Source organism: Zalophus californianus, chromosome 11 (assembly GCF_009762305.2).
Source record: "Zalophus californianus isolate mZalCal1 chromosome 11, mZalCal1.pri.v2, whole genome shotgun sequence".
NCBI classification, from domain to species: domain Eukaryota; kingdom Metazoa; phylum Chordata; class Mammalia; order Carnivora; family Otariidae; genus Zalophus; species Zalophus californianus.
This window is the reverse complement of record NC_045605.1, coordinates 61,140,005-61,158,878: the sequence shown is the minus strand read 5'-3', so window position 1 is coordinate 61,158,878 and position 18,874 is coordinate 61,140,005. Positions and strand designations below refer to the sequence as shown.

The following is an 18,874-nucleotide window of genomic DNA, read 5'->3' as shown; positions in this document are numbered from 1 at the left end:
CCTTGGCGAAGGACAGCCAACACCTCTATGGAGCTGGGTGACCTCAGGCTACATTAGGAAGTGGTGTCCGGAGGCCGTGTGTGAGTGGACCTCCCTCAACACCTACTGGTCCCTGCACCCAGGTGTGCTTACTGCTGCACCTGGGCTTCTACAGGTCCTCTGGTTGTCCTGCATTCTGCTCTTGAGGAAATATGGTTCGGGCTAGGGAAGAAGCAAGGGACAGCCGGCTGGTGTCTGGTAGGGAGATGTCATCACGCATTATCAGAGTGTCTGTGAAGACCCCACAGGACTGCCAGGAATTTATGCTGGCAGAAAATAGCAGTGTCCACCACTTTAAGAAACAGATCTCCAAACGCCTTCACTGTGACACCGACCGATTGGTGCTCATCTTCACTGGAAAGATCCTCCGGGATCAAGACATCCTGAGCCAGCGTGGCATCCTTGATGGTACTACGGTCCACTTGGTGGTGAGGACCCATCTGAAAAGACCTCCGCCTGGTCCCGGAACTCTGTCAGACCCCACTGGTCGCTGCATGCATCACTCTGAACCCTCCACCTCAGAGAGCGCCAGGATGCTGACCAGGCTGTGCCGGCTGGTCTGGAGCTCACCTGATCTGGCTGACTTTCTTGGCCAGCTGGCTCAACTCTTAATGGTCGCGCCTGAATTGGTGGTGCAGTTCTTGGAAAACCCTGTGGTTCAAGGCCTGGTGAATGAGAAACCACCCAGTGCCAGCCATGCTCCTGAATCCTCAAGGCCAGTACAGAAATCCGAGCCAGCTCTTAAGGCTCTGGAAACCTTGCAGAAACCAGCCCAGCAACAGGAGCTCCTGCAGGCAGATAAGCAGGGGTTAGAGGCGTTGAAGGCAGTGCCGGGTGGTGACAATGCTATGCATCCAGTCTGCTCTGATACCCAGCAGCTCATGCTCTTCACTCTGGCCCCACGGGCTGCCTCCAAAGGCCACAATCCAGGTTCAGAGCTTTGCAAAGAGGAGGCCAGTGCTAACATCAATACTAACACTACCACAGCCATCCCCGCAGCCTTGGCACCGGCCAGGACATTGGCACAGAAGGTCAGGGCAGGAGAAGTTACCCACACCAGGTGCGCGGCCTCAAATCAGGCCAATTCAGAATGTGGGACTGGTATGCCAGATGTAAACTCAGGCCCGGATCTTCTCTCCCAGGAGAACCAGCAGCCTGTAGGGAGAGCCACTCTAACCAGTCAGCTGAGACCCTCGCCCTCTGCCTTGCGTAGAGCCTTGCATGTCCTGCAGCAGAATCCAGCTCTGCTACACCAGTTGGCAACTGGAAGCCCCCTGCGACATCATATGCCACTCCTTCCCATCCTGACCAATCCACGAGCACTGCAGGCATTGATACAGATAGAAAAGGGCCTGCAGATACTGTCCAAGGAGGTGCCTGGGCTGGGACCTTGTTTATGGGGGCCAGGTAGGCCACCTGGGACTAGAGAACCCCCTGAAACCAGGGGTGGAGGGCAGGGTCAGAGAGCAGACTTGGTGCAACCCACCTTGGCTGTTCTTCAGCTTCTCCACGCATTGGCCAATACCTGCTCCCAGGCCACACAATCCTCATTACCCTTATCCCCCCTCACTGAAGGCTGCTACCAGCAAGAACTGGAGCATCTAAAGGCCATGGGTTTTGCTAATTGTGATGCCAATCTACAGGCCCTCATGGCCACAGGGGGAAACATTCATGCTGCCATTGAGAGGCTGTTGGGGGTACCAGAGGCCCAGGTCCCTCCCACTGATGCCCACAGCACATGGCCGCATGGAGAGGGAGGGAGAGGAAGGGGAAGGGGAGGGGAGGGGAAGTAGCATATTTTGAACTCCTCTTACTCAGCTCGTGCGCACACTTGAACAGCTCCCTCCCTCACTGCCCAAGCTTGTTCTACATTAAAAAGATTGCTTGGATCTCGTGTGTGATGTCAATTTGGGGGTAGGTGGGTGAAGAGAATGTTGTTTGGGGGAGAGATTGATCGTGTTACAGGGTCCTGGGTCCAGGCTGCTCTTATTCTCACACCCCTAATCTCGGAGTGTTTTCCAAATGTGAACGTGAGGTGGGAACGTCCTGAGTGTTTTCAGCAATCTAGTTCCCCACCAACATTGTCATCATCATCACAAACCACATATGCTCCAACTCCAGGGCGACTCTGAAGGAATCCTGGCTTTTGTTCCCCCCGGAAGCCACTCCCTCTTTCACCAAGTATCTCCGTCTTCATGCCCAGTCTCTCCGTATTACAGAAAGCCCGTCCAACCTCCCTCTCAGCTCGGGCTCTTTCTCTCTTACCTGCCTGTGTCAGGATCCTGCTTTGTGAGGTGAACTCCCACCACTTCTGAAACCCCATCCTCTCCTCCTGGGCAGGTTTCTTCCCTTTACACTGTAAAGTGCTTGACTCTGCTGCCCTATCAGCCACCGAAATTCTCTCTCCTTTCGTCTCTGAATTTCTCCAGAGTGGCCACGTCTCCCCATCCTCTGCAGCCAGACACTTACCCCCAGGATAGTGTAGAAGCTTTCTCAAAACCTCCTCATGCCTCATCTTCTCATTTTTTTTTCTTTTGTACAAAATCTGATATACTGACCCATCTTTCTTTAAGCTGCTTTATTTAATCCATTTTCTTATCCATTTTTTGTTTTGTTTTGTTTTTATAGAGTGGTGCTTCCTGAGAGTATGCTACACTGATTCTTTATCTTTCAGGGAGTTTGACCATGTCCGTGGCTGTGGCTCTTACTTTTGTGTTCATGGTTCCTTCATCTCTGAAGGAGATGTCTATTTGTACTTTCTAAGGCCTACCAGCCTTCTCCTGGGTGTCACAGAGGAACCTCTGGCTCAGCATGGCCAGATATAGCTCAACATCTTTCCCCAGGCTCCATTCCTACTCTATATTCTAGGGTCCCTGTGTCTTGGTGAGAGTCTCTAATACTTTCCTAATCCACCCATTCTCTTCTGTAAACTCTGATCAGTCAATGAGGTGATTCACAGTGTAGGCATATGAGGTGTGCCCCAGAGGACCAGGGGCCCCGTGAAACCGTGCAGCAGGACACTATCTGATGAAAGAGAGAGGTGGGAAGCATGTTGGGGGTGTTACTTTGGGGAAACCAGGGACTGTAGATTCAGAGCTAGCCCCAGGGGCCAAATGACTCTGGGCTGAAAAACTACTGAATCTCATGTTTCCTGGGGGCTGGGGAGGATGGACATCTCTGAGCTACACACTGTGACTTAATTGTTTTGTGACACTGCATGAACCTAGAGACCTGAAGATTGTGGCAGTCAGGGACTTGGCATAAAATATCTCTGGGGCCACATGACCCATCAATGATCCCGATACAGTTTACTTTTCACTTCCCTGTGGCACCGGGATCTTGGTCTGAATTTCTGAGATTAGTGATGCACATTGGGTCCCAGGGAAGAGTGGGAGTCTGGGGATGAAGCGGGTGCGATAGGCAGGGCAGTCTCCTGGGCTCCTAGAAGCATGCTTTCTCCTTTACTGCATGCGCTCCAGTAGCCAGACAGCTGAGTCAGAGGGGAGATCTTGGCAATAATGTTAATAGTCTTCCTATGGACTAGAACTGCCACCTCCAGTCTTCTGGAAGGCCTAATGGCTTCTACACATCACCCTCCCCTTCTAGGAACTATTGCATTTTAGCTTCAGGATGATAAAAGAGCTCAAACGAGAACTTTAGGGAGTGGAGCCTGTCGTCACAGCAGCAGAATCCTCCATCTGTCTGTTATCTATGGTCTGTGAAACTTGGAGTTTGGTCAATAAGGGGAAACCATGGGGAAGAACCGCCCTGTGCTGTATCCGCAAGGTATCAGTCCTGAGTATAGGCCGCAGCTAGACCCCTGTGCCGTGGTGTCAGCAGCTGTGTGATCCTGCACCCCTCCTTCTCTTCTAGTCTCTGCTCTACACTTTTTGACCTTTCTCTTTGAGCTCTTCTGAGGCCACAGACATAGCTAGAAGAGGAGGATAGCCCAAGTTATGACGGATGGTTGGTGAATTTGTGGGCGAGATGAGGGAGGAACTAGGCTGCAAACTATGGGACTTGTGGCCTAATATCAGACACATCATTTGCCCACTCATGAACCTGAATTTCCTTACCAGTCCATCAAGTCCCTTATAGCTCTATGGTCCTGAAAAATCTAGTCCAGAGATGGGTGCATTTTAAATATTACTAGGGGAGCCCAGAGTTCTGAATCCTGGCCCTGCCTTTGGTACTAACTTCCTGGGTTACTGACCCCCACTTTCTTCCGGGAAAAATGTGAGTTTCATGGCAGGTAATTAGTGTGAATGGTGAGCAGTTGCCTTGTGAGGGGGACCTTTTGATTAAATGAAGCCAGGATCTTAGGGGGAGCAGGCATAAGGCCCACAGAGAAGCATTTCAAGAGCAGAACGGCAGTTCCCTTACTCATTCCCACCTTCAGCTTCTCTTTACATATTTTTCTCTGTTCCTGAAATCATTGCACTCCTGGGTCTCTTTACCATTTACTACCTCAAGAAACAAAGGGTCTTCACTTTTGTTGCTGTGTGTTCCTGCAGGTTGGCATCCTCACACATATCACATACTGGATAATGCATGAGCTATGGCCCATATAGATGCATAACCTTAGGAATATTAACCTCTCTGAATCACAGGCTCTTAATTTAAATTGCAGACAATAATCACATTTTGAATTATTGGGAGCAGTAACTGGGGACTTATTTGTGTATTTTAGAACCGAGGTCACTAGGGCAAAGGAGGGTTATTAAAAAAGACAATTTGGATTTTGAACAGGAATCCCTGAATTCTAAAGCAGGGATAATTTTATAGCAAAAAGGAAAGGGACTTCTGAATGGAAGACCAGAGGAGGAATGGGAGAAAATACAGTTTTAATGAGCACTATTCATATCCCAAGCACAATCTAAATATTTTAGAGATGTTATATAACATAGTTATCATGACCCTGTGAAATAACATAATGAAAAAACAGTCCTAAATAAGTTATGAGTTGGCTAATAATTTTCAGACTTTACATAACATTCTCGTATTTATTTATTGATCATTTTACATGTTAGCCACTATCTTGAGTTTTCTACATTCATTAACTTACTTATTCCTAGAGACAGCATTAAGAGTAATAGATTTAAAAAAAAGGTCAGATACTAACATTTATCCATTTGACAGTTGGCCAAACTGAGACATAGGAAGATTAAGCAACGTGCTCAAGGCTACAAAACTAGTATGCAGAGGAACCAGGGCCCAAACCCAGGTACTCTAACTTTAGACATTGTGCCCTTCATCACTGCCCAAAGCATTGGAAATCAGATTAAATTTACCTCAAATGTTCATTTTTTTTTTTAACTTCGACTTGCAGAAGAATATTCCCACTGTGAAGCCCAGACTGATTTAAGAGGAATTGACTTGATCTTTAGTAAGTCTCAGAAACATTTGCAGCAAAAGAAAAAAATGTTAGGTGTATTCTACCTGGCATATCATAGGTACTGAGATTTCTCCAAAGCATGCTTATTCCTATTTGTGAAGTATTCTCAAGAATAAAAATACTACCATCTTTCTGAGCTCTTCAGAGCCACTCCAGGAGCCTCAGGAACATGGTATGTTCAATATGATTTTTGATACCTCCAATTCATCTGACCTTCTCTTTCCTTCCAGGGCTTCCTCTCCTGTAAACACATTTCTGTCATATCAGAGGTCTCCATCCATGTAAATGCATCTAGACAGCTACCATACCCATTTATTTTCCTTATCTCCAAACTGTGCTCAAATTTCATATTAAAAATTTCCACAAGTGAAGCAGTCTCAGAAGTCGCCTCTGAATCTCCTTGGTCCTAGCCCCATAGATGATTGGGTTGAGCACAGGAGGCACCAGCACGTAGAGGTTCGCCAGAAAGATGTGCACACTCTTGGGGACTTGGTTCTGGCCAAAGCGGTGGGTGAGGAAGGAGAAGAAGGCAGGAATGTAGAAGACCAGGATGACTCCGAGGGGGGAGCCACAGGTACTCAGAGCCTTGTGCCTGGCATCTTGAGATGGCAGGCAGAAGACAGCATAGAGGATAAAGCCATAGGAAATGGCAATGAAGATGCAATCCAGACCCATGGCCAGCAGAGCCACAGTCAGCCCATAGACAATATTGACAGTGATGTTGGCACGGGCCAGGTAAGCAATGCCCATATGCTCACAGTATGTGGGTGCCATGATATGGTGATCACAGTAAGGCAGTCGCCTCAGCAAAAAGATGAATAGAGAGACCACAGCTATACTCTGGAGTACACCAGCAAGGCCAGTTCTGCCTATGATGCTATGGGTGAGGATGATTGTATATCTCAGTGGGTTGCAGATAGCCACATAACGATCCAAGGCCATGGCAAGAAGAACCGAGGACTCCAGAGCATAGATAGAATGGACACAAAACATCTGTGCCAGGCACCCCCCAAAGGTAATCTCACCAGCATGGAGCCACAAAATGCTCAGCATTTTAGGCACAGTGGTGGAGCTGAGAGCCAGGTCAGTGAGTGAGAGAAGGCACAGGAAGAGGTACATGGGTGCATGAAGGGCATCGTCTGTCACAGTGACCAGGATGAGGGCAGCATTCCCAGCCAGAGCTACCAGATACATGGCACAGAAGGGGGTGGCAATACAGATGTGGGCCCTCTCCAGCCCTGGGACCCCTGTCAGGAACAGAGTGGCTGGCAGACTGTCATCGCTGAGGTTGGAAGCTGGCATTCTGCATGGAAATAAAGGGCTCTACCCAAGGGGTGATGGTAGGACTGCCCTGTCGCATCAGGTCCTTGGTTCATTCACATAAAGTGATGCCCCTTCTGTGAAACAATCTTGTTTAGGCTGAGAAAAACACATATTGTTTTTAACTTGTTCCAAATCTTAAAATACTCTATCACATATAATCCATTTTTTCCATCTATTTTCTATAGTCAAAATTCATGTTTTGATTTCCACATTCCAAGTGCCAGCTATGCCTAACAGAATCCTTTGTAGGATAACTGGACTTCTAAACGTCAGTCCTAATCTGTCACAGAAACTTTGCAGAACCTTGAGAAAAATCGTTTCCCTTCTCTGGACAGTCTCCAAGTAGGAAGAAGAGTGAGTCTGGAATCCCAGTCACCGCTTTTCTACCTATTCATTGTTTAGCATTGGACAAGTTCCAAAATACTTTTCAGACTCAACTTTCTCATTTATAAGTTGGAAATGACAGCACCCAGCTTCTTTATCTCATGATTTTGGGTAGGTAAGAAAGAGTTAAGTATATGGGATTAATATGTCTGTGCACCAAAAATAGTGTCTTCCCCATTTGCGCAAGCTCTTTTTCCTGTAGCCACATTTTGGAGTGCTATAGACTATTATAATTATTCTATGTCTGCTTTACCAAGGGGAGATCCAAGTTCAGAAAAATAAACTAATGCAATCCAGATCACATAGCGTGTTACTGTCAGACTGAAATTACATCTCAGGTCTCCAGATTCAAAGTTTGGTGTTTTCACCTTACTTAGCCTCACTTATATGGCCCCAATACTTGAATTTTTTTCCTTGCCTGATACTCTAATATCAGTATCTAATGCTGCAATCACTTTACTCCTTATCTGGACTTCAAAGAGACAGATACTAGTGAAAGCCCTTTTCATTTGCCTGGGGACTTCCAGTGATGGCCCAGGCCACTGGAGGAAAAAATCGTGGGTGGTGGAGTGGAGAACTGGAGTCACTACCACCTTCGCCTGTTCTCCCTTCCCAGCCTATTCTTGCCGGCAAAGGAAGATTTCCAAAGATTACTATAAGGAATTTACCACTTTGTGAGCTACTCTGCCACTCTATGTGGGTACCAGAAAGCCTAGGTCCAAACAAGGCTGTTTTCTAGGAGAGCAATGTGAAAAAGACACTGAGCTGGAGCAACACTCTGGGTGGAATGGGAGCATCCTTCCAAATTCATCCCACTGGGCCTTGGCTCTGGGTCACTATGATGACTTGGAGAACTAGACTTTAATAATTGAACTCTGAGTTCTTTCTTGGCACATATTTTTTTTTCTGTAATCTGATTTCAAAAACATACCTGTGTCAAGTGACATGTGTTCATAAGTTGAGCATGTTGAGGCTGGAGCTCTGTGATGGGTGTCACCTGTGAGCATGGCACTGTGTGGGGAGTACAGGGTAGAGCGACAGCCTGTGCAGGTGATATGTGCCTGAATGCAGTGGTTTCTTCAGGGATGTGAAAGCTGTGTTCTTGTGCAGGATGGGTGGATGTGATTTGGAGAATGATCGGGTCTGAGTGTGGAATCTGAGTTCAAAAGTCTGATCTGTCCTCACTTTTGTGAGCTCATTGAGTATCTTTAGCTTAGTTCTGAGTTCCAGCCTCCTCTGGTCAAGGGGTTTGATAAGTGAGGTTATTTATTGACTCTCTCTGATGCTCAATTATGAAAACCCAAGGCTGTTGGCTCTAGAGACTTGATCCATGATGCTCATTCTTAGGGGGACAATAGAGAGGGGTTGAAAAAAGAGAAAGACATGAGGAAAGAACATTTTCCATAGGGAATTTTCAAGGAAAGTGGAAATAAAATCTATTAAGTTTTATGTTTCTCTTCTCTTCCTTTCCCCTTTCTTTCCTTTTCTTCTTTTTCTCTGTTTTCCCTGTTAACTGTGGTATCTCTCTGAATTTCCACGTATAGTGACCCATGGTATTCTGTGTATACATGTTATCATGAATGCTATTGGTAAATACGGTGGTAAGAAATGGTGGTGGAGAGGCCCAGGCTCCATTGTCCCATTAGCCTTCATAAGTTCAAAAATAAGTTATGAAGAATTTTAAGAACGTGGCAGCAGAATACTAAGTCAAATACAGGATCCTTCTGAGCATAGGCATTATGCCACTGTGCAGGTTTCACACTCACAGAGCTCACCCTAGGAGTGAGGCCATCAGTTCTCTAGCCAGATGCACTCAGATCCTTTGACATTATCCATCTATCAAGCCTTTGCACTAAGGATTCCTTCCATCAAAGCCTTCAGAGTTCTGCACTCTTTTCCCTTGTTCATGCTTGTCTTCTCTCACGTTTTTCTTTTTTTAAGATTTATTTATTTATTTGAGAGAGAGAATGAGCATACACAAGAAAGTGGGGGAAGGGCAGAGGGAGAGGGAGAGAGAATCTCAAACAGACTCCATGCTGAGCAAGGAGCCCCACAAGGGGCTCAATCTCATGACTCTGAGATCACATCCTGAGCTGAAACCAAGAGTCAGACACTCAACCTTACTGAGCCACCCAGGCGCCCCTCCTCCCATGTTAGTACAAACTGTTGGTTTTCAAAAATTTTTGCCTTGGTACTTTCCAAAAGAATTTTGCAATAGTATATACTCCCTCAAAAATGTTAAGTTGACATCAAAAAATTATCATTTACTGTTTAAATATTAGAAAAAGATAAAATGTACAGTATAGTGTGAATATTGATGTTTTTAAGATAAAAATACCACATCAGTCTTTTAAGAGTATCCTATGGAATGTAAACAGCCTGGAAATTTTCTTCCCCTCATTTATTATCCATTTAAAAATACATGGACAAGCTTTCCATAACTATTATATTTTTCTTTTTTTAGAGAGAGAGAGCATCAGTGGGGATGGGGGGGTGGGGCAGAGGGAGAGGGAGAGAGAATCCAAAGCAGACTGCACGCTAAGCATGGAGTCCGATGTGGGGCTCAGTCTCATGACCCTAAGATCATGACCTGAGCTGAAATCAAGAATCGAACGTTTAACTTACTGAGCCACCCAGGCTCCCCTGTAGCTGTCATAAATTTCAACATTATTGTTTGTCTCCTTAAAGTTGGTCCATTTTCCTGCATAGTAATTTTTGTGCTTAAAAATCTTGTGATGATCACTCTTCCTTCCTTGTCTGCAATAGAAATTTATATGCAAATTAGAACTATTTATTTTATTTTCTTCAATCATTAGGCTCTGCGTGTTGAAATGTTCTACAATTACAATTATTTTAAGTACACATTATACAAGCAATAAAAATAAGCTTTAATTTCATAAATTATTACACATAAACCTATTTTAATACAAAGTTTTTCATAAGATAGATGGGGTTTTCTTATTATTCCTTCAATGAATTTATATATTCAAAAATAGTGATAGTATGAGACAAGGTTCACCCTTAGTTATCTCCATTTAATTTTTATAAAACTAAGTTCTGGAAACTCTTGTTTTTAAATCAATAGCTACGAGTAGAAGGAGTTTGAAGTGTCTGGCACACTGACTTAACAGAGATTCAGTAAGAGCTGTAATCAATTTCTGCCGTGAGAAAGGAGATTGTGCTTGTAGAAGCTTAACAGAGAGTGCTCACAGAGCTGGGGCCCAGACCTTCAAGAATGGGCTACCAGGAGCTGGCGCTGGTTGTATGTGAGTTGTATGGAGGTAAGGGTGGTGGAATAAACACCACAAACTGGAACCAGATGCTTTTATAAGAATCAACTGCTGTTGCCAAGGATAAAATAGTTGCTTGGGTGACAATGACAGAAGCAGAAAGCTAACAGGAAAAGTAAATCCCTTCTTTTAGCTTCCAGTCTGTATTCAATGGCTCCTATTGGCAGAGCCTAACAATATATTTGATTTTTTGAACTTTCAGATACTGCCAAAATACTATAATCTAAAACCACCTATTAGTCTTAAAATAAGTATGTATAAGGCAGGGAAAGCAAACCCTAGCTGATATGTGGTCATGCAATTAATAAAGTGGCTTGCTCTGAGTCAGTTATTAAAATTATCCCTCTACATGTTGCTTAGGAAACAGAGAAGAACATGAGAAAGCACGAAATTGAATTTTAAATGTTTTTTTTTCAGATGACTGAATTTTTATAGCTAAGTGTATAATCATAATCTTAAGAAAGCTAAAATCAATATCATAAAAACTGATCTCTTTCTATCAGAGGTGGTTTTCTGGCGATTTAGGCTTTGTTCTTTCATCAAACTAGCTCCTTGGTATCTAACCTGGACCAATCTTATCATCTAGCTTTCTGATGGTAGCCCTAGGACCGCTTAATACTCTACAAAAAAAATCACAAATATCCGCGAATTAACACAATGTAAATTTGCAGCCTCATACTTCAGCTTTACCAAGCAATTATTCTATTTGATACAGTTAATTTTCTCTGTCATTCCCCTTAACTGCCATCTCAAACATCCACTGCTCTCTTAGAATTGCTGCACCACTTACACTAAACAGGTAGAATATTTAGAATTTGGTGACTACTTAAATAGATATGAAGAATGCATGAGACAAAAGATGTGTGGAATGATAGTTAGGTTTCAGCCTCAGCTACCAAAGTCATGCCACTCACTGAGAAGAGGAATCTAAGAAGAAAAAAAGTTTATATTCATATTTTGGACATTTGATTTTAAAGTTCCTAAGAAACAGCCGGTTAAAAGTGCCAAGTAGTTAGTTGGAAAATAAGAAATAAGTTAGGGCAGGATATACAGATGTGTTGATTGGTGTGTTTCAAAGATAGTGAAAATCTAATTTTTCTTCCAAGGTCATTCAGAGAGAGTACGTAGAGTCAAAACCGAAGCTAGCTTAGCAAAGAACCATAGACAATGTTAATGTTTAGGAGAGAATGGAGGGAGAGCCATTTGTAAAGGAAACTGAAGAGAGGCACCGAGATAGGTGGAAGACCTGAAAGAGTGACATTACTGGTCCAAGAAAGGAGAAAAAAAAATCAAGAAAGAAGTGAAGTCAACTGTATCAGTCTCTGGACTGAGAGTCCATTGTATCCGGTAATGCTGAGGTCAGCGGTGACCTTGGAAGCACAGTTTTGTGGTGTGACATTACTAAAATATAGTCCATTATGGAGTTAACGAGGAACAAGAAAGAAGAGACAGTGAGAAGAGGGGGTGGCCCATGAGCATGTCCATTAGTAGGTCACCGTGTATCCACTTTCCCCAAGCTGTAGAAAGTGCACTTCTCCTTATAAGACTTGAAGAACAGAAGGGATTGGATGTTCCAGCTAAAAGGATAATAGGTCAGAAGAAGTAGAGAGATGAGTTAAGACCAACACCTAAAGAAGTATGCATGCTCCTGTCATTGTTTAGCTTTTAAACCAAGTGAGATCTGTTTTGAAGCACTAAAGTAGGAAGATTTGGGTTTTTTTTTTTTATTTTAATTTTTTTTTATTATGTTGTTAGTCACCATACAGTACATCATTAGTTTTTGGTGTGGTGATCCATGATTCATTGTTTGCATATAACACCCAGTGCTCCATGCAATACGCGCCCTCCTTAATACACATCACCGGGCTATCACTCTGCCAGTGGAGGGAAGGAATGGCTGAGTGCTGGCAGATTTGGTCCAGGGGCCAAAAGAAGTCTGTTTTGGGAATTCAGATGTTGAAGGTCTACTCTTGGGCAGATATGGTATCAATGAAATGGCAAAACAATTGGAAGAAATGTTACAAGATGTGACAACTAATCAGACAACACAGTTGAGACAAAATAGTTAACGATGTACAGAAATGTTCAGGCCATGGCTAATAATGTCAGTGCCCTTACTAAGAAAGCAGGGGGAAGAAAATAGTGGGCCTTTGCCTGTCCTTTCTCAGTGAAATCAGAAGACCCCTTTCGGTTCTTATTGTCCATGCCTGAGCACTCTCCAAAGTCCTGTTACTGACTGGAAACAGTGTCTCAGATTCCCATGCTGTCTGCTCTCTCTATTACAAATCTAGGTTAATCAAGAAAGTATGGTACTAATGTAAGGGGTAAACATATGCTAATTAAAAAGAATGAACAGTTTACAAGTAAACCCATACATCCATGGTCAATGGATTTTCAACAATTGTATTAAGTCTGTTTAATGGGTAAATATAATCTTTTCAACAAATGTTCCTGGGATAATTGGATATCCACATGAAAAAGACTGAAATGGGACCCGTCTCTCAACTTATATACAAAAATTGACTCAAAATAAAAAAAAAAACAAAAAACTGGGGCTCCTGGGTGGCTCAGTCAGTTAAGTATTTGCCTTTGGCTCGGGTCATGGTCCCAGGGTCCTGGGATCGAGCCCCATGTCAGGCTCCTTCTCAGTGGGGAGCCTGCTTCTCCCTCTCCCCCATGCTCGTGCTTTCTCTCTCACTATCTCTTTCAAATAAATAAAAAAATCTTAAAAAAAAGAAAATTTAAAAAATTAACTCAAAATAGATAAAAAATCTAAATGTAAGGTGTAAACCTATAACACCTTTAGAAGAAAACTTAGGTGTATTAGACAGTGGTTGTTTTGGTATCACACCAAAAGCACAAGCAACCAAAGAAAGATATAGATTAATTGGACTTAATAAAAAACAAATCTTTTGTGCTTCTAAGGACAGTGTCATGAAAGTGGAAAGACAACCCACAAAATGGGAGAAAATATTTGCCAATCATGTATCTGACAATAGTTTCATATGCAAAATATATAACAATCTCTTACAACTCAACAACAAAAAGTCAAATGAACCATGATTTGAATAGACATTTCTGCAAAAAACAGACATACAAAGAGCCAATAAGCACATGAAAAGATATTCAGTTTAATCAGTCATTTGACAAATGCAAATCAAGATCACTATGCAATACCATTGCACACATATTAGGAAAACAAAACAGAAAATAAGAAATATTAGCAAAGATGTGGAGTGATCAAAATCCTCAAACATTGCTGGTGAAATGTAAATTGATGAAGCCACTTTGGAAAACCATTTGGGTTTTCTTCAAACAGTTGAACATAGAGTTACCAAATGACTCAGTAATTTTACTCCTGGGTATATACTCTAAAGAACTGAGGACATATGTCCACACAAAAGCTTATACATTAATATTCAAAGAAGCATTACTTGTAGCCCCAATATTAGAACAATTCAAATACCCATCAAGTGACCAATAGATGAAATGGGGTCTATGTATACAAAGGGAAATTATATCAGAAATGAAGCACTGATACATAATGAACCTTGAAAACATGCTAAGTAAAAGAAGCCAGACACAATCAGCAGCACATTTTATTACATTTAGATGAAATGTTCAGAAATAGTCAAGTCCAAAGCAACAGAAAGTGGATGAGTTGTCGCAGGGGGCTAGGGTAAATGAGAAGGGGCAGTGACTTTTAGTGGTGATGAAGCTTCTTGGAATGATGAAAACATTCTGCACTTAGGTATTTGTAATGACTGCACAATTTTTTAAATACATTAAAGATCACTGACTTGTACACTTAAAAACTGAATTTTACAGGGTGTGCATTATATGGTAATAGCAAACTTTCAAAAAGGAAATCATAAAACCATGTAATCTTTGAAACTTAAAAAAAAAAAAGTTCAACTGCCTGGGACCCAGCTGTTTATGCGACACCATAGATGTGACACCATACCTAAAGCAGATGCAAGCCCTTTGGTTAGGGGTACTGAGGAAGGGTTCAGGTTTGTCTCCCAGATAGTTGCTAGTGGCTTTATGGGAAAGTAAAATGTTAACAGTCATAGGATGAGAGAGAACAGTTTTCATTTATTTTATCCTTTTTTTGTCCTTCTGTGTTCTCTAGTTGTTTTTGAGGGAGGTTGGACAGAGAAAGGCAAAGATAAGAAAGATAATCAAATATGAAAGAAAGGCTAAACGGGAAAAAGATAAAGATGATAGTGATTAACAGGTATATGATGCATGTTCCGGGGTCACTGCTGGATAAAAATCTTAATATTAAGTTTTCTGAAAATGTTAAGTGAATAAATGAACAGTCTATGTTTGGATGCAGCCCTGCTACTCAGTGGTATTATAACTTTGGACCTAATTTAACCCCTCGTGCACTCATTTTTCTCATCTGTAAAATGGGAAGTAAATATTTCTGGCTCCTGGGTGGCTCAGCTGCTTAAGCGTCTGCCTTCGGCTCGGGCCATGATCCCAGCATCCTGGGAAAGAATCCTGTGTCGGGCTCCCTGCTCAGCGCTCCGCCTGCCGCTCCCCCTGCTTGTGCTCTCTCTTTCTCTCTCTGTCAAAAAGAAAATAAATAAAATCTTAAAAAAAAAAAAAAAGAAGTGAATATTTCTTTCTAAGTGTGATTGTTAGAGTAGAAAGAGATAAGGCTCATAAAGTTCTTGATGGAGTTTAGGGAACATTGTAAACACTCAGTATCATTGATGATTATTGCATTTCTATCACCTATGACCCAAGTCAGCCTTACATTCTGGCTTCTGATAGTCCCCTAAGAAGAGGGTCCTGGAGTGGGGACTTGGTTTGGGGAAAGGAAACCTTGGAGCTGAGGATCAGGAAGCCTGAGTTATATTCTTAGCTTCCCATTTACTGGCCCCATGGTGTTCACACTCATCATCTGCTAGAGTTGCCTTAAAACTCATCCTTAAGAGGATATCAGAAGCCATGAAGACATGGTGTGGGGACAGGTAAGCCCCGCTGAGCTGAGAGGAGAGGAGGCATTGTCTTGTCCTTGGCAAACAGGTCTGAATCACCCATGGGAATAGACAGCAAACAGAGTCCCCTGGGATTCCTCTGTGAGGACTCTAATCCCAGCAGGGTTTGACTGGGGGATATTAAAGGCTTACCATAGTGAGGCCCTCCACTGCTCAGAGCCTGACAGGAAGCTCCTGTGAAATGTGGTATGTGTAGGGTCTTCGACAGCCTTGGCGTAGGTTGGGGAAAACACAGCCCATCCTCCTGGAACACTTGGGGCATCGCCCTGTGATGTTCTTGGTATTCTCAAGAGGTGTTCTTGGCCTTATTTCTCTTCTTTCTTCCTCTCCATGTTTAATATTCTAGTTACTGTCTTCCCAAAATTCCTTCTCTGGTCTGGCATTCCCCTTCCCTCACTTGACTCTCCCATTTCCATAGTATTTCCTCTCTATTCTTTATCCACTTCTCTCTGTCTCTTCCCTGCCCTCCAGTTCTTCTCTTTCTCTTTATCATGTCTGTCTTCATCTTCTGGCCCACTTTCTGCTTTGCATGAACACTGAGAAAACAAGGAACAGAGTAGAAGACTCAGCTGAACGCTAACATCTCTAATTAGGACAGGAAGGAGGTACTGAAACTGACCTCTGCGGCAGCAGGCTTTTACTTAAGACAATTTTAGACTTCCTTAGAGTGGAACATGTGATGGGATGAAATGAAATCCAGGAGTGGGTGCTCAAGAAGGGAGTGACCCATGGTATCTCCTTAAGACCATCTCCTCTAAATTCCTCAGTTTCTTTGTGTGTCCTAATGAGAGCTCATTACACTGTGCACGGTTCCCAGGGCTTATCTGGTTCATCCTCCTACCTCTTCCAGTCCAGGGCTGCGGCTCAGCCTCCCCATCCTTCGGCAGTAGTTCTCTGAACCTTTGTCCCAGACCCTTATCCCTCTAGCAGGGAATTTCTCTCTGATTTCTAATCTATTCATTGATGTAATTCCGGCTTTATGGCAGAGAGAAAGCAAGTTTCCTCCCAAAGATACATAAAATAATAAATTACTCAGTGGTGAGTAATTTCATTCAAGTGTTAGGAACTAGCCATGAGAGGTAGAGGACTTCTAACACCTGAATTCCAAAGCTAGCAGGTGAAGCCACTTATCATAGGGTATGCAAGGGGTTTTGGACATTATGAAATATTCCTAAATGTAGCTCCCTCCCCAAATGGTTGTTTCTGAAATTCCACAGTACAAGGAAGATGGCAAATGCATAGATTACTCCTTTGTCACCCCTCCTCACAACCTTGTTTGGGCTGGTGTAAGGAAGTGTTTCTCATTTTCTCCTCCTATTGAACTTTGACAGACTCTGAGATGGAAAACAGTGGTCTGTTACGGAAAGGAAAGAGTGCTATTCTTTAACAACGCAGGAAAAAATAAGGTAATGGAAAGAATGTTTTTAGCATCACAGTTTTTCTTTCTTAATAATTCTCAAGCTTTTGCAATTGACTCCTGCTTGTCTGTACCATAAGCTATTATGTGACAACAAGTGTTCTAAAAATAGTTATTTAAGTTTAATATAAATACATTCAATGGCTTTTGTGCTTTTGGAAAGCACAATGTACTATTTATTTTCTACCTAAACATGCTTTTTAAAATAATAACTTTTAAATAATAACAATAGCGGTGCTTCTATAATGCTTACTGTGGGCAGGACCTGTGTCAAGTCCAAGTTCTCTCTCTTGCCCTCTCTCTGTTTCTCTCTTTCTATCTTACATATGCCTGTATCCATAGCCACAGGGCAACTCTCTCTTATCCCTATCCTAAAAGTAAAGAGACAAGGGAAGAGAGTTTAAGAAATTTACCTAATGTCACTGGAACTCAAGCCCAGGATGTTCTGGTGCCATACTCTTAATTAGTATTCTCCGATGCCTCTTGAGATATTTTGATTTTCTAGGGGTCCTGCATGGACTCTTCCAGTGTGAAATGTAGGCTGTGGATCATGCAAGCACCTCAGAGTGGAAACTGGATTGGTGAAATCTAGTTCAAGCCATGTAACTGCCTTCCAAGAAAACCTGGACTAATTCTCTTCCCTTTTTTGGATACTTGGTTCCTCATATGTCAGAATGGATGTAAGTGTGAACATCTCTTGGGGAGTAGCTAAGATCATAGCTATGTAAGTTTAGGCATTTGGAGGAGAGCTGTGATGATGATTACATGGAAGGCAACCAGAGGGCTACTGATGAGACTTAAAGAGCTCGTCAACTACCCTGAAGAACAGTTAATCTATCTACTCTTTTTTCTGAAAGATGTCTAAGAAAGAAGTTTTTCTTTCAATGGCTAACATTTCATGACTTCCTCTTCATCCTTCCAGTGTACTTTAGGAATAAAACCTATGTGTAATCACAATTTATAAATCTTTATGTTGCTTTTCCTTCCTAGGAACAATGGTAGTCTTAGACACAAGTTATAATTTCTCCAGAAAGTTGGATTGGCTTATAAAAAATGTCCCCAGCTTCTCATGGTTAACTTCAGAATCAATGCCTCTGATGCTCCCACCTTTATCCTGACGGGCTTCCCAGGAATGGAGGCCATGGAATCCCGGCTGTCCTTCCCTCTCCTTCTGCTCTACGCTGTCTCCATTGTGGGAAACACGCTGATCCTCCTCATTGTTAAGGAGGAACAGAGCTTGCACCAGCCCATGTACTAATTCTTGTCTCTCCTTTCAGTCAATGATTTGGAAGTGTCCTTTTCCACATTGCCGACTGTGCTGGGCTGCCCTCTGCTTTCACACCCAGGTGATTTCCTTTAATGCCTGCTTGGCCCAAATGTTTTTCATCCACCTCTTCTCTTGGACAGAGCCTGGCATCCTTCTGGCTATGAGTTTCGATCACTATGTGGCCATCTGCAACCCCCTGCGCTATGCTGCAGTGCTCACTAATGCCCATGTTGTGGCAATGGGCTTGTGTACCGTCCTCCGAAGCTTTGCCCTCATCCTAGTCTTTCTGCTGCTGCTGCACAGACTGCCCTTCTGTCTCCCCCAGAACGTCCTCTCCCATGCCTACTGCCTTCGCGTGGATATGATTAAGGTGGCGTGTACTGATGTCTCCTTCAATAGCCACTATGGGCTGTCCATTGTGTTATTCACCTTTGGCCTGGACTCTGCACTCATACTCATCTCCTATGTACTAATCTTGCAATCAGTGCTCGCCATTGCCTCCCAAGAGGAGCGCAGCAAGACACTGAACACGTGCACGTCCCACACACTAACTTGCTCATCTTCTATGTGCCCATGGTGAGGGTGTCCATTGTGCATCGCCTTGGTGCTGGCCTGCTCCATGATGTCCATAACCTCATGTCTACTCTCTACCTCTTTGTGCCTCCCATGCTCAATCCTATCATCTACCCCATCAAGACAAAGGTGATATGTCACAGGCTCCTCAAGATGCTCTTTAGGATTAAGTCCTGA

The 18,874-nt window shown here is 43.2% G+C and overlaps 2 protein-coding genes and 1 pseudogene across 2 annotated transcripts; 2 read left to right on the top strand and 1 right to left on the bottom strand.

Moving 5' to 3' along the window:
• On the top strand, positions 1–1,904 carry LOC113914680 (ubiquilin-3-like). Its single transcript, XM_027580110.1, has one exon. It carries the CDS (start codon positions 192–194, stop codon positions 1,830–1,832), a length of 1,641 nt encoding a protein of 546 aa, XP_027435911.1. The 5' UTR covers positions 1–191; the 3' UTR covers positions 1,833–1,904.
• A 3,875-nt stretch (positions 1,905–5,779) lies between these two features.
• LOC113915144 (olfactory receptor 52D1) lies at positions 5,780–6,736 on the bottom strand. Its single transcript, XM_027580940.1, has one exon. The coding sequence runs from the start codon at positions 6,734–6,736 to the stop codon at positions 5,780–5,782; it is 957 nt and encodes a 318-aa protein (XP_027436741.1).
• An 11,190-nt stretch (positions 6,737–17,926) lies between these two features.
• On the top strand, positions 17,927–18,874 carry LOC113915219 (annotated as a pseudogene).

Excerpts from the sequence above, each read along its gene's own strand:
- LOC113914680 (XM_027580110.1), top strand. The coding sequence starts at position 192 with ATGGTTCGGGCTAGGGAAGAAGCAAGGGACAGCCGGCTGGTGTCTGGT.
- LOC113915144 (XM_027580940.1), bottom strand. The coding sequence starts at position 6,736 with ATGCCAGCTTCCAACCTCAGCGATGACAGTCTGCCAGCCACTCTGTTC.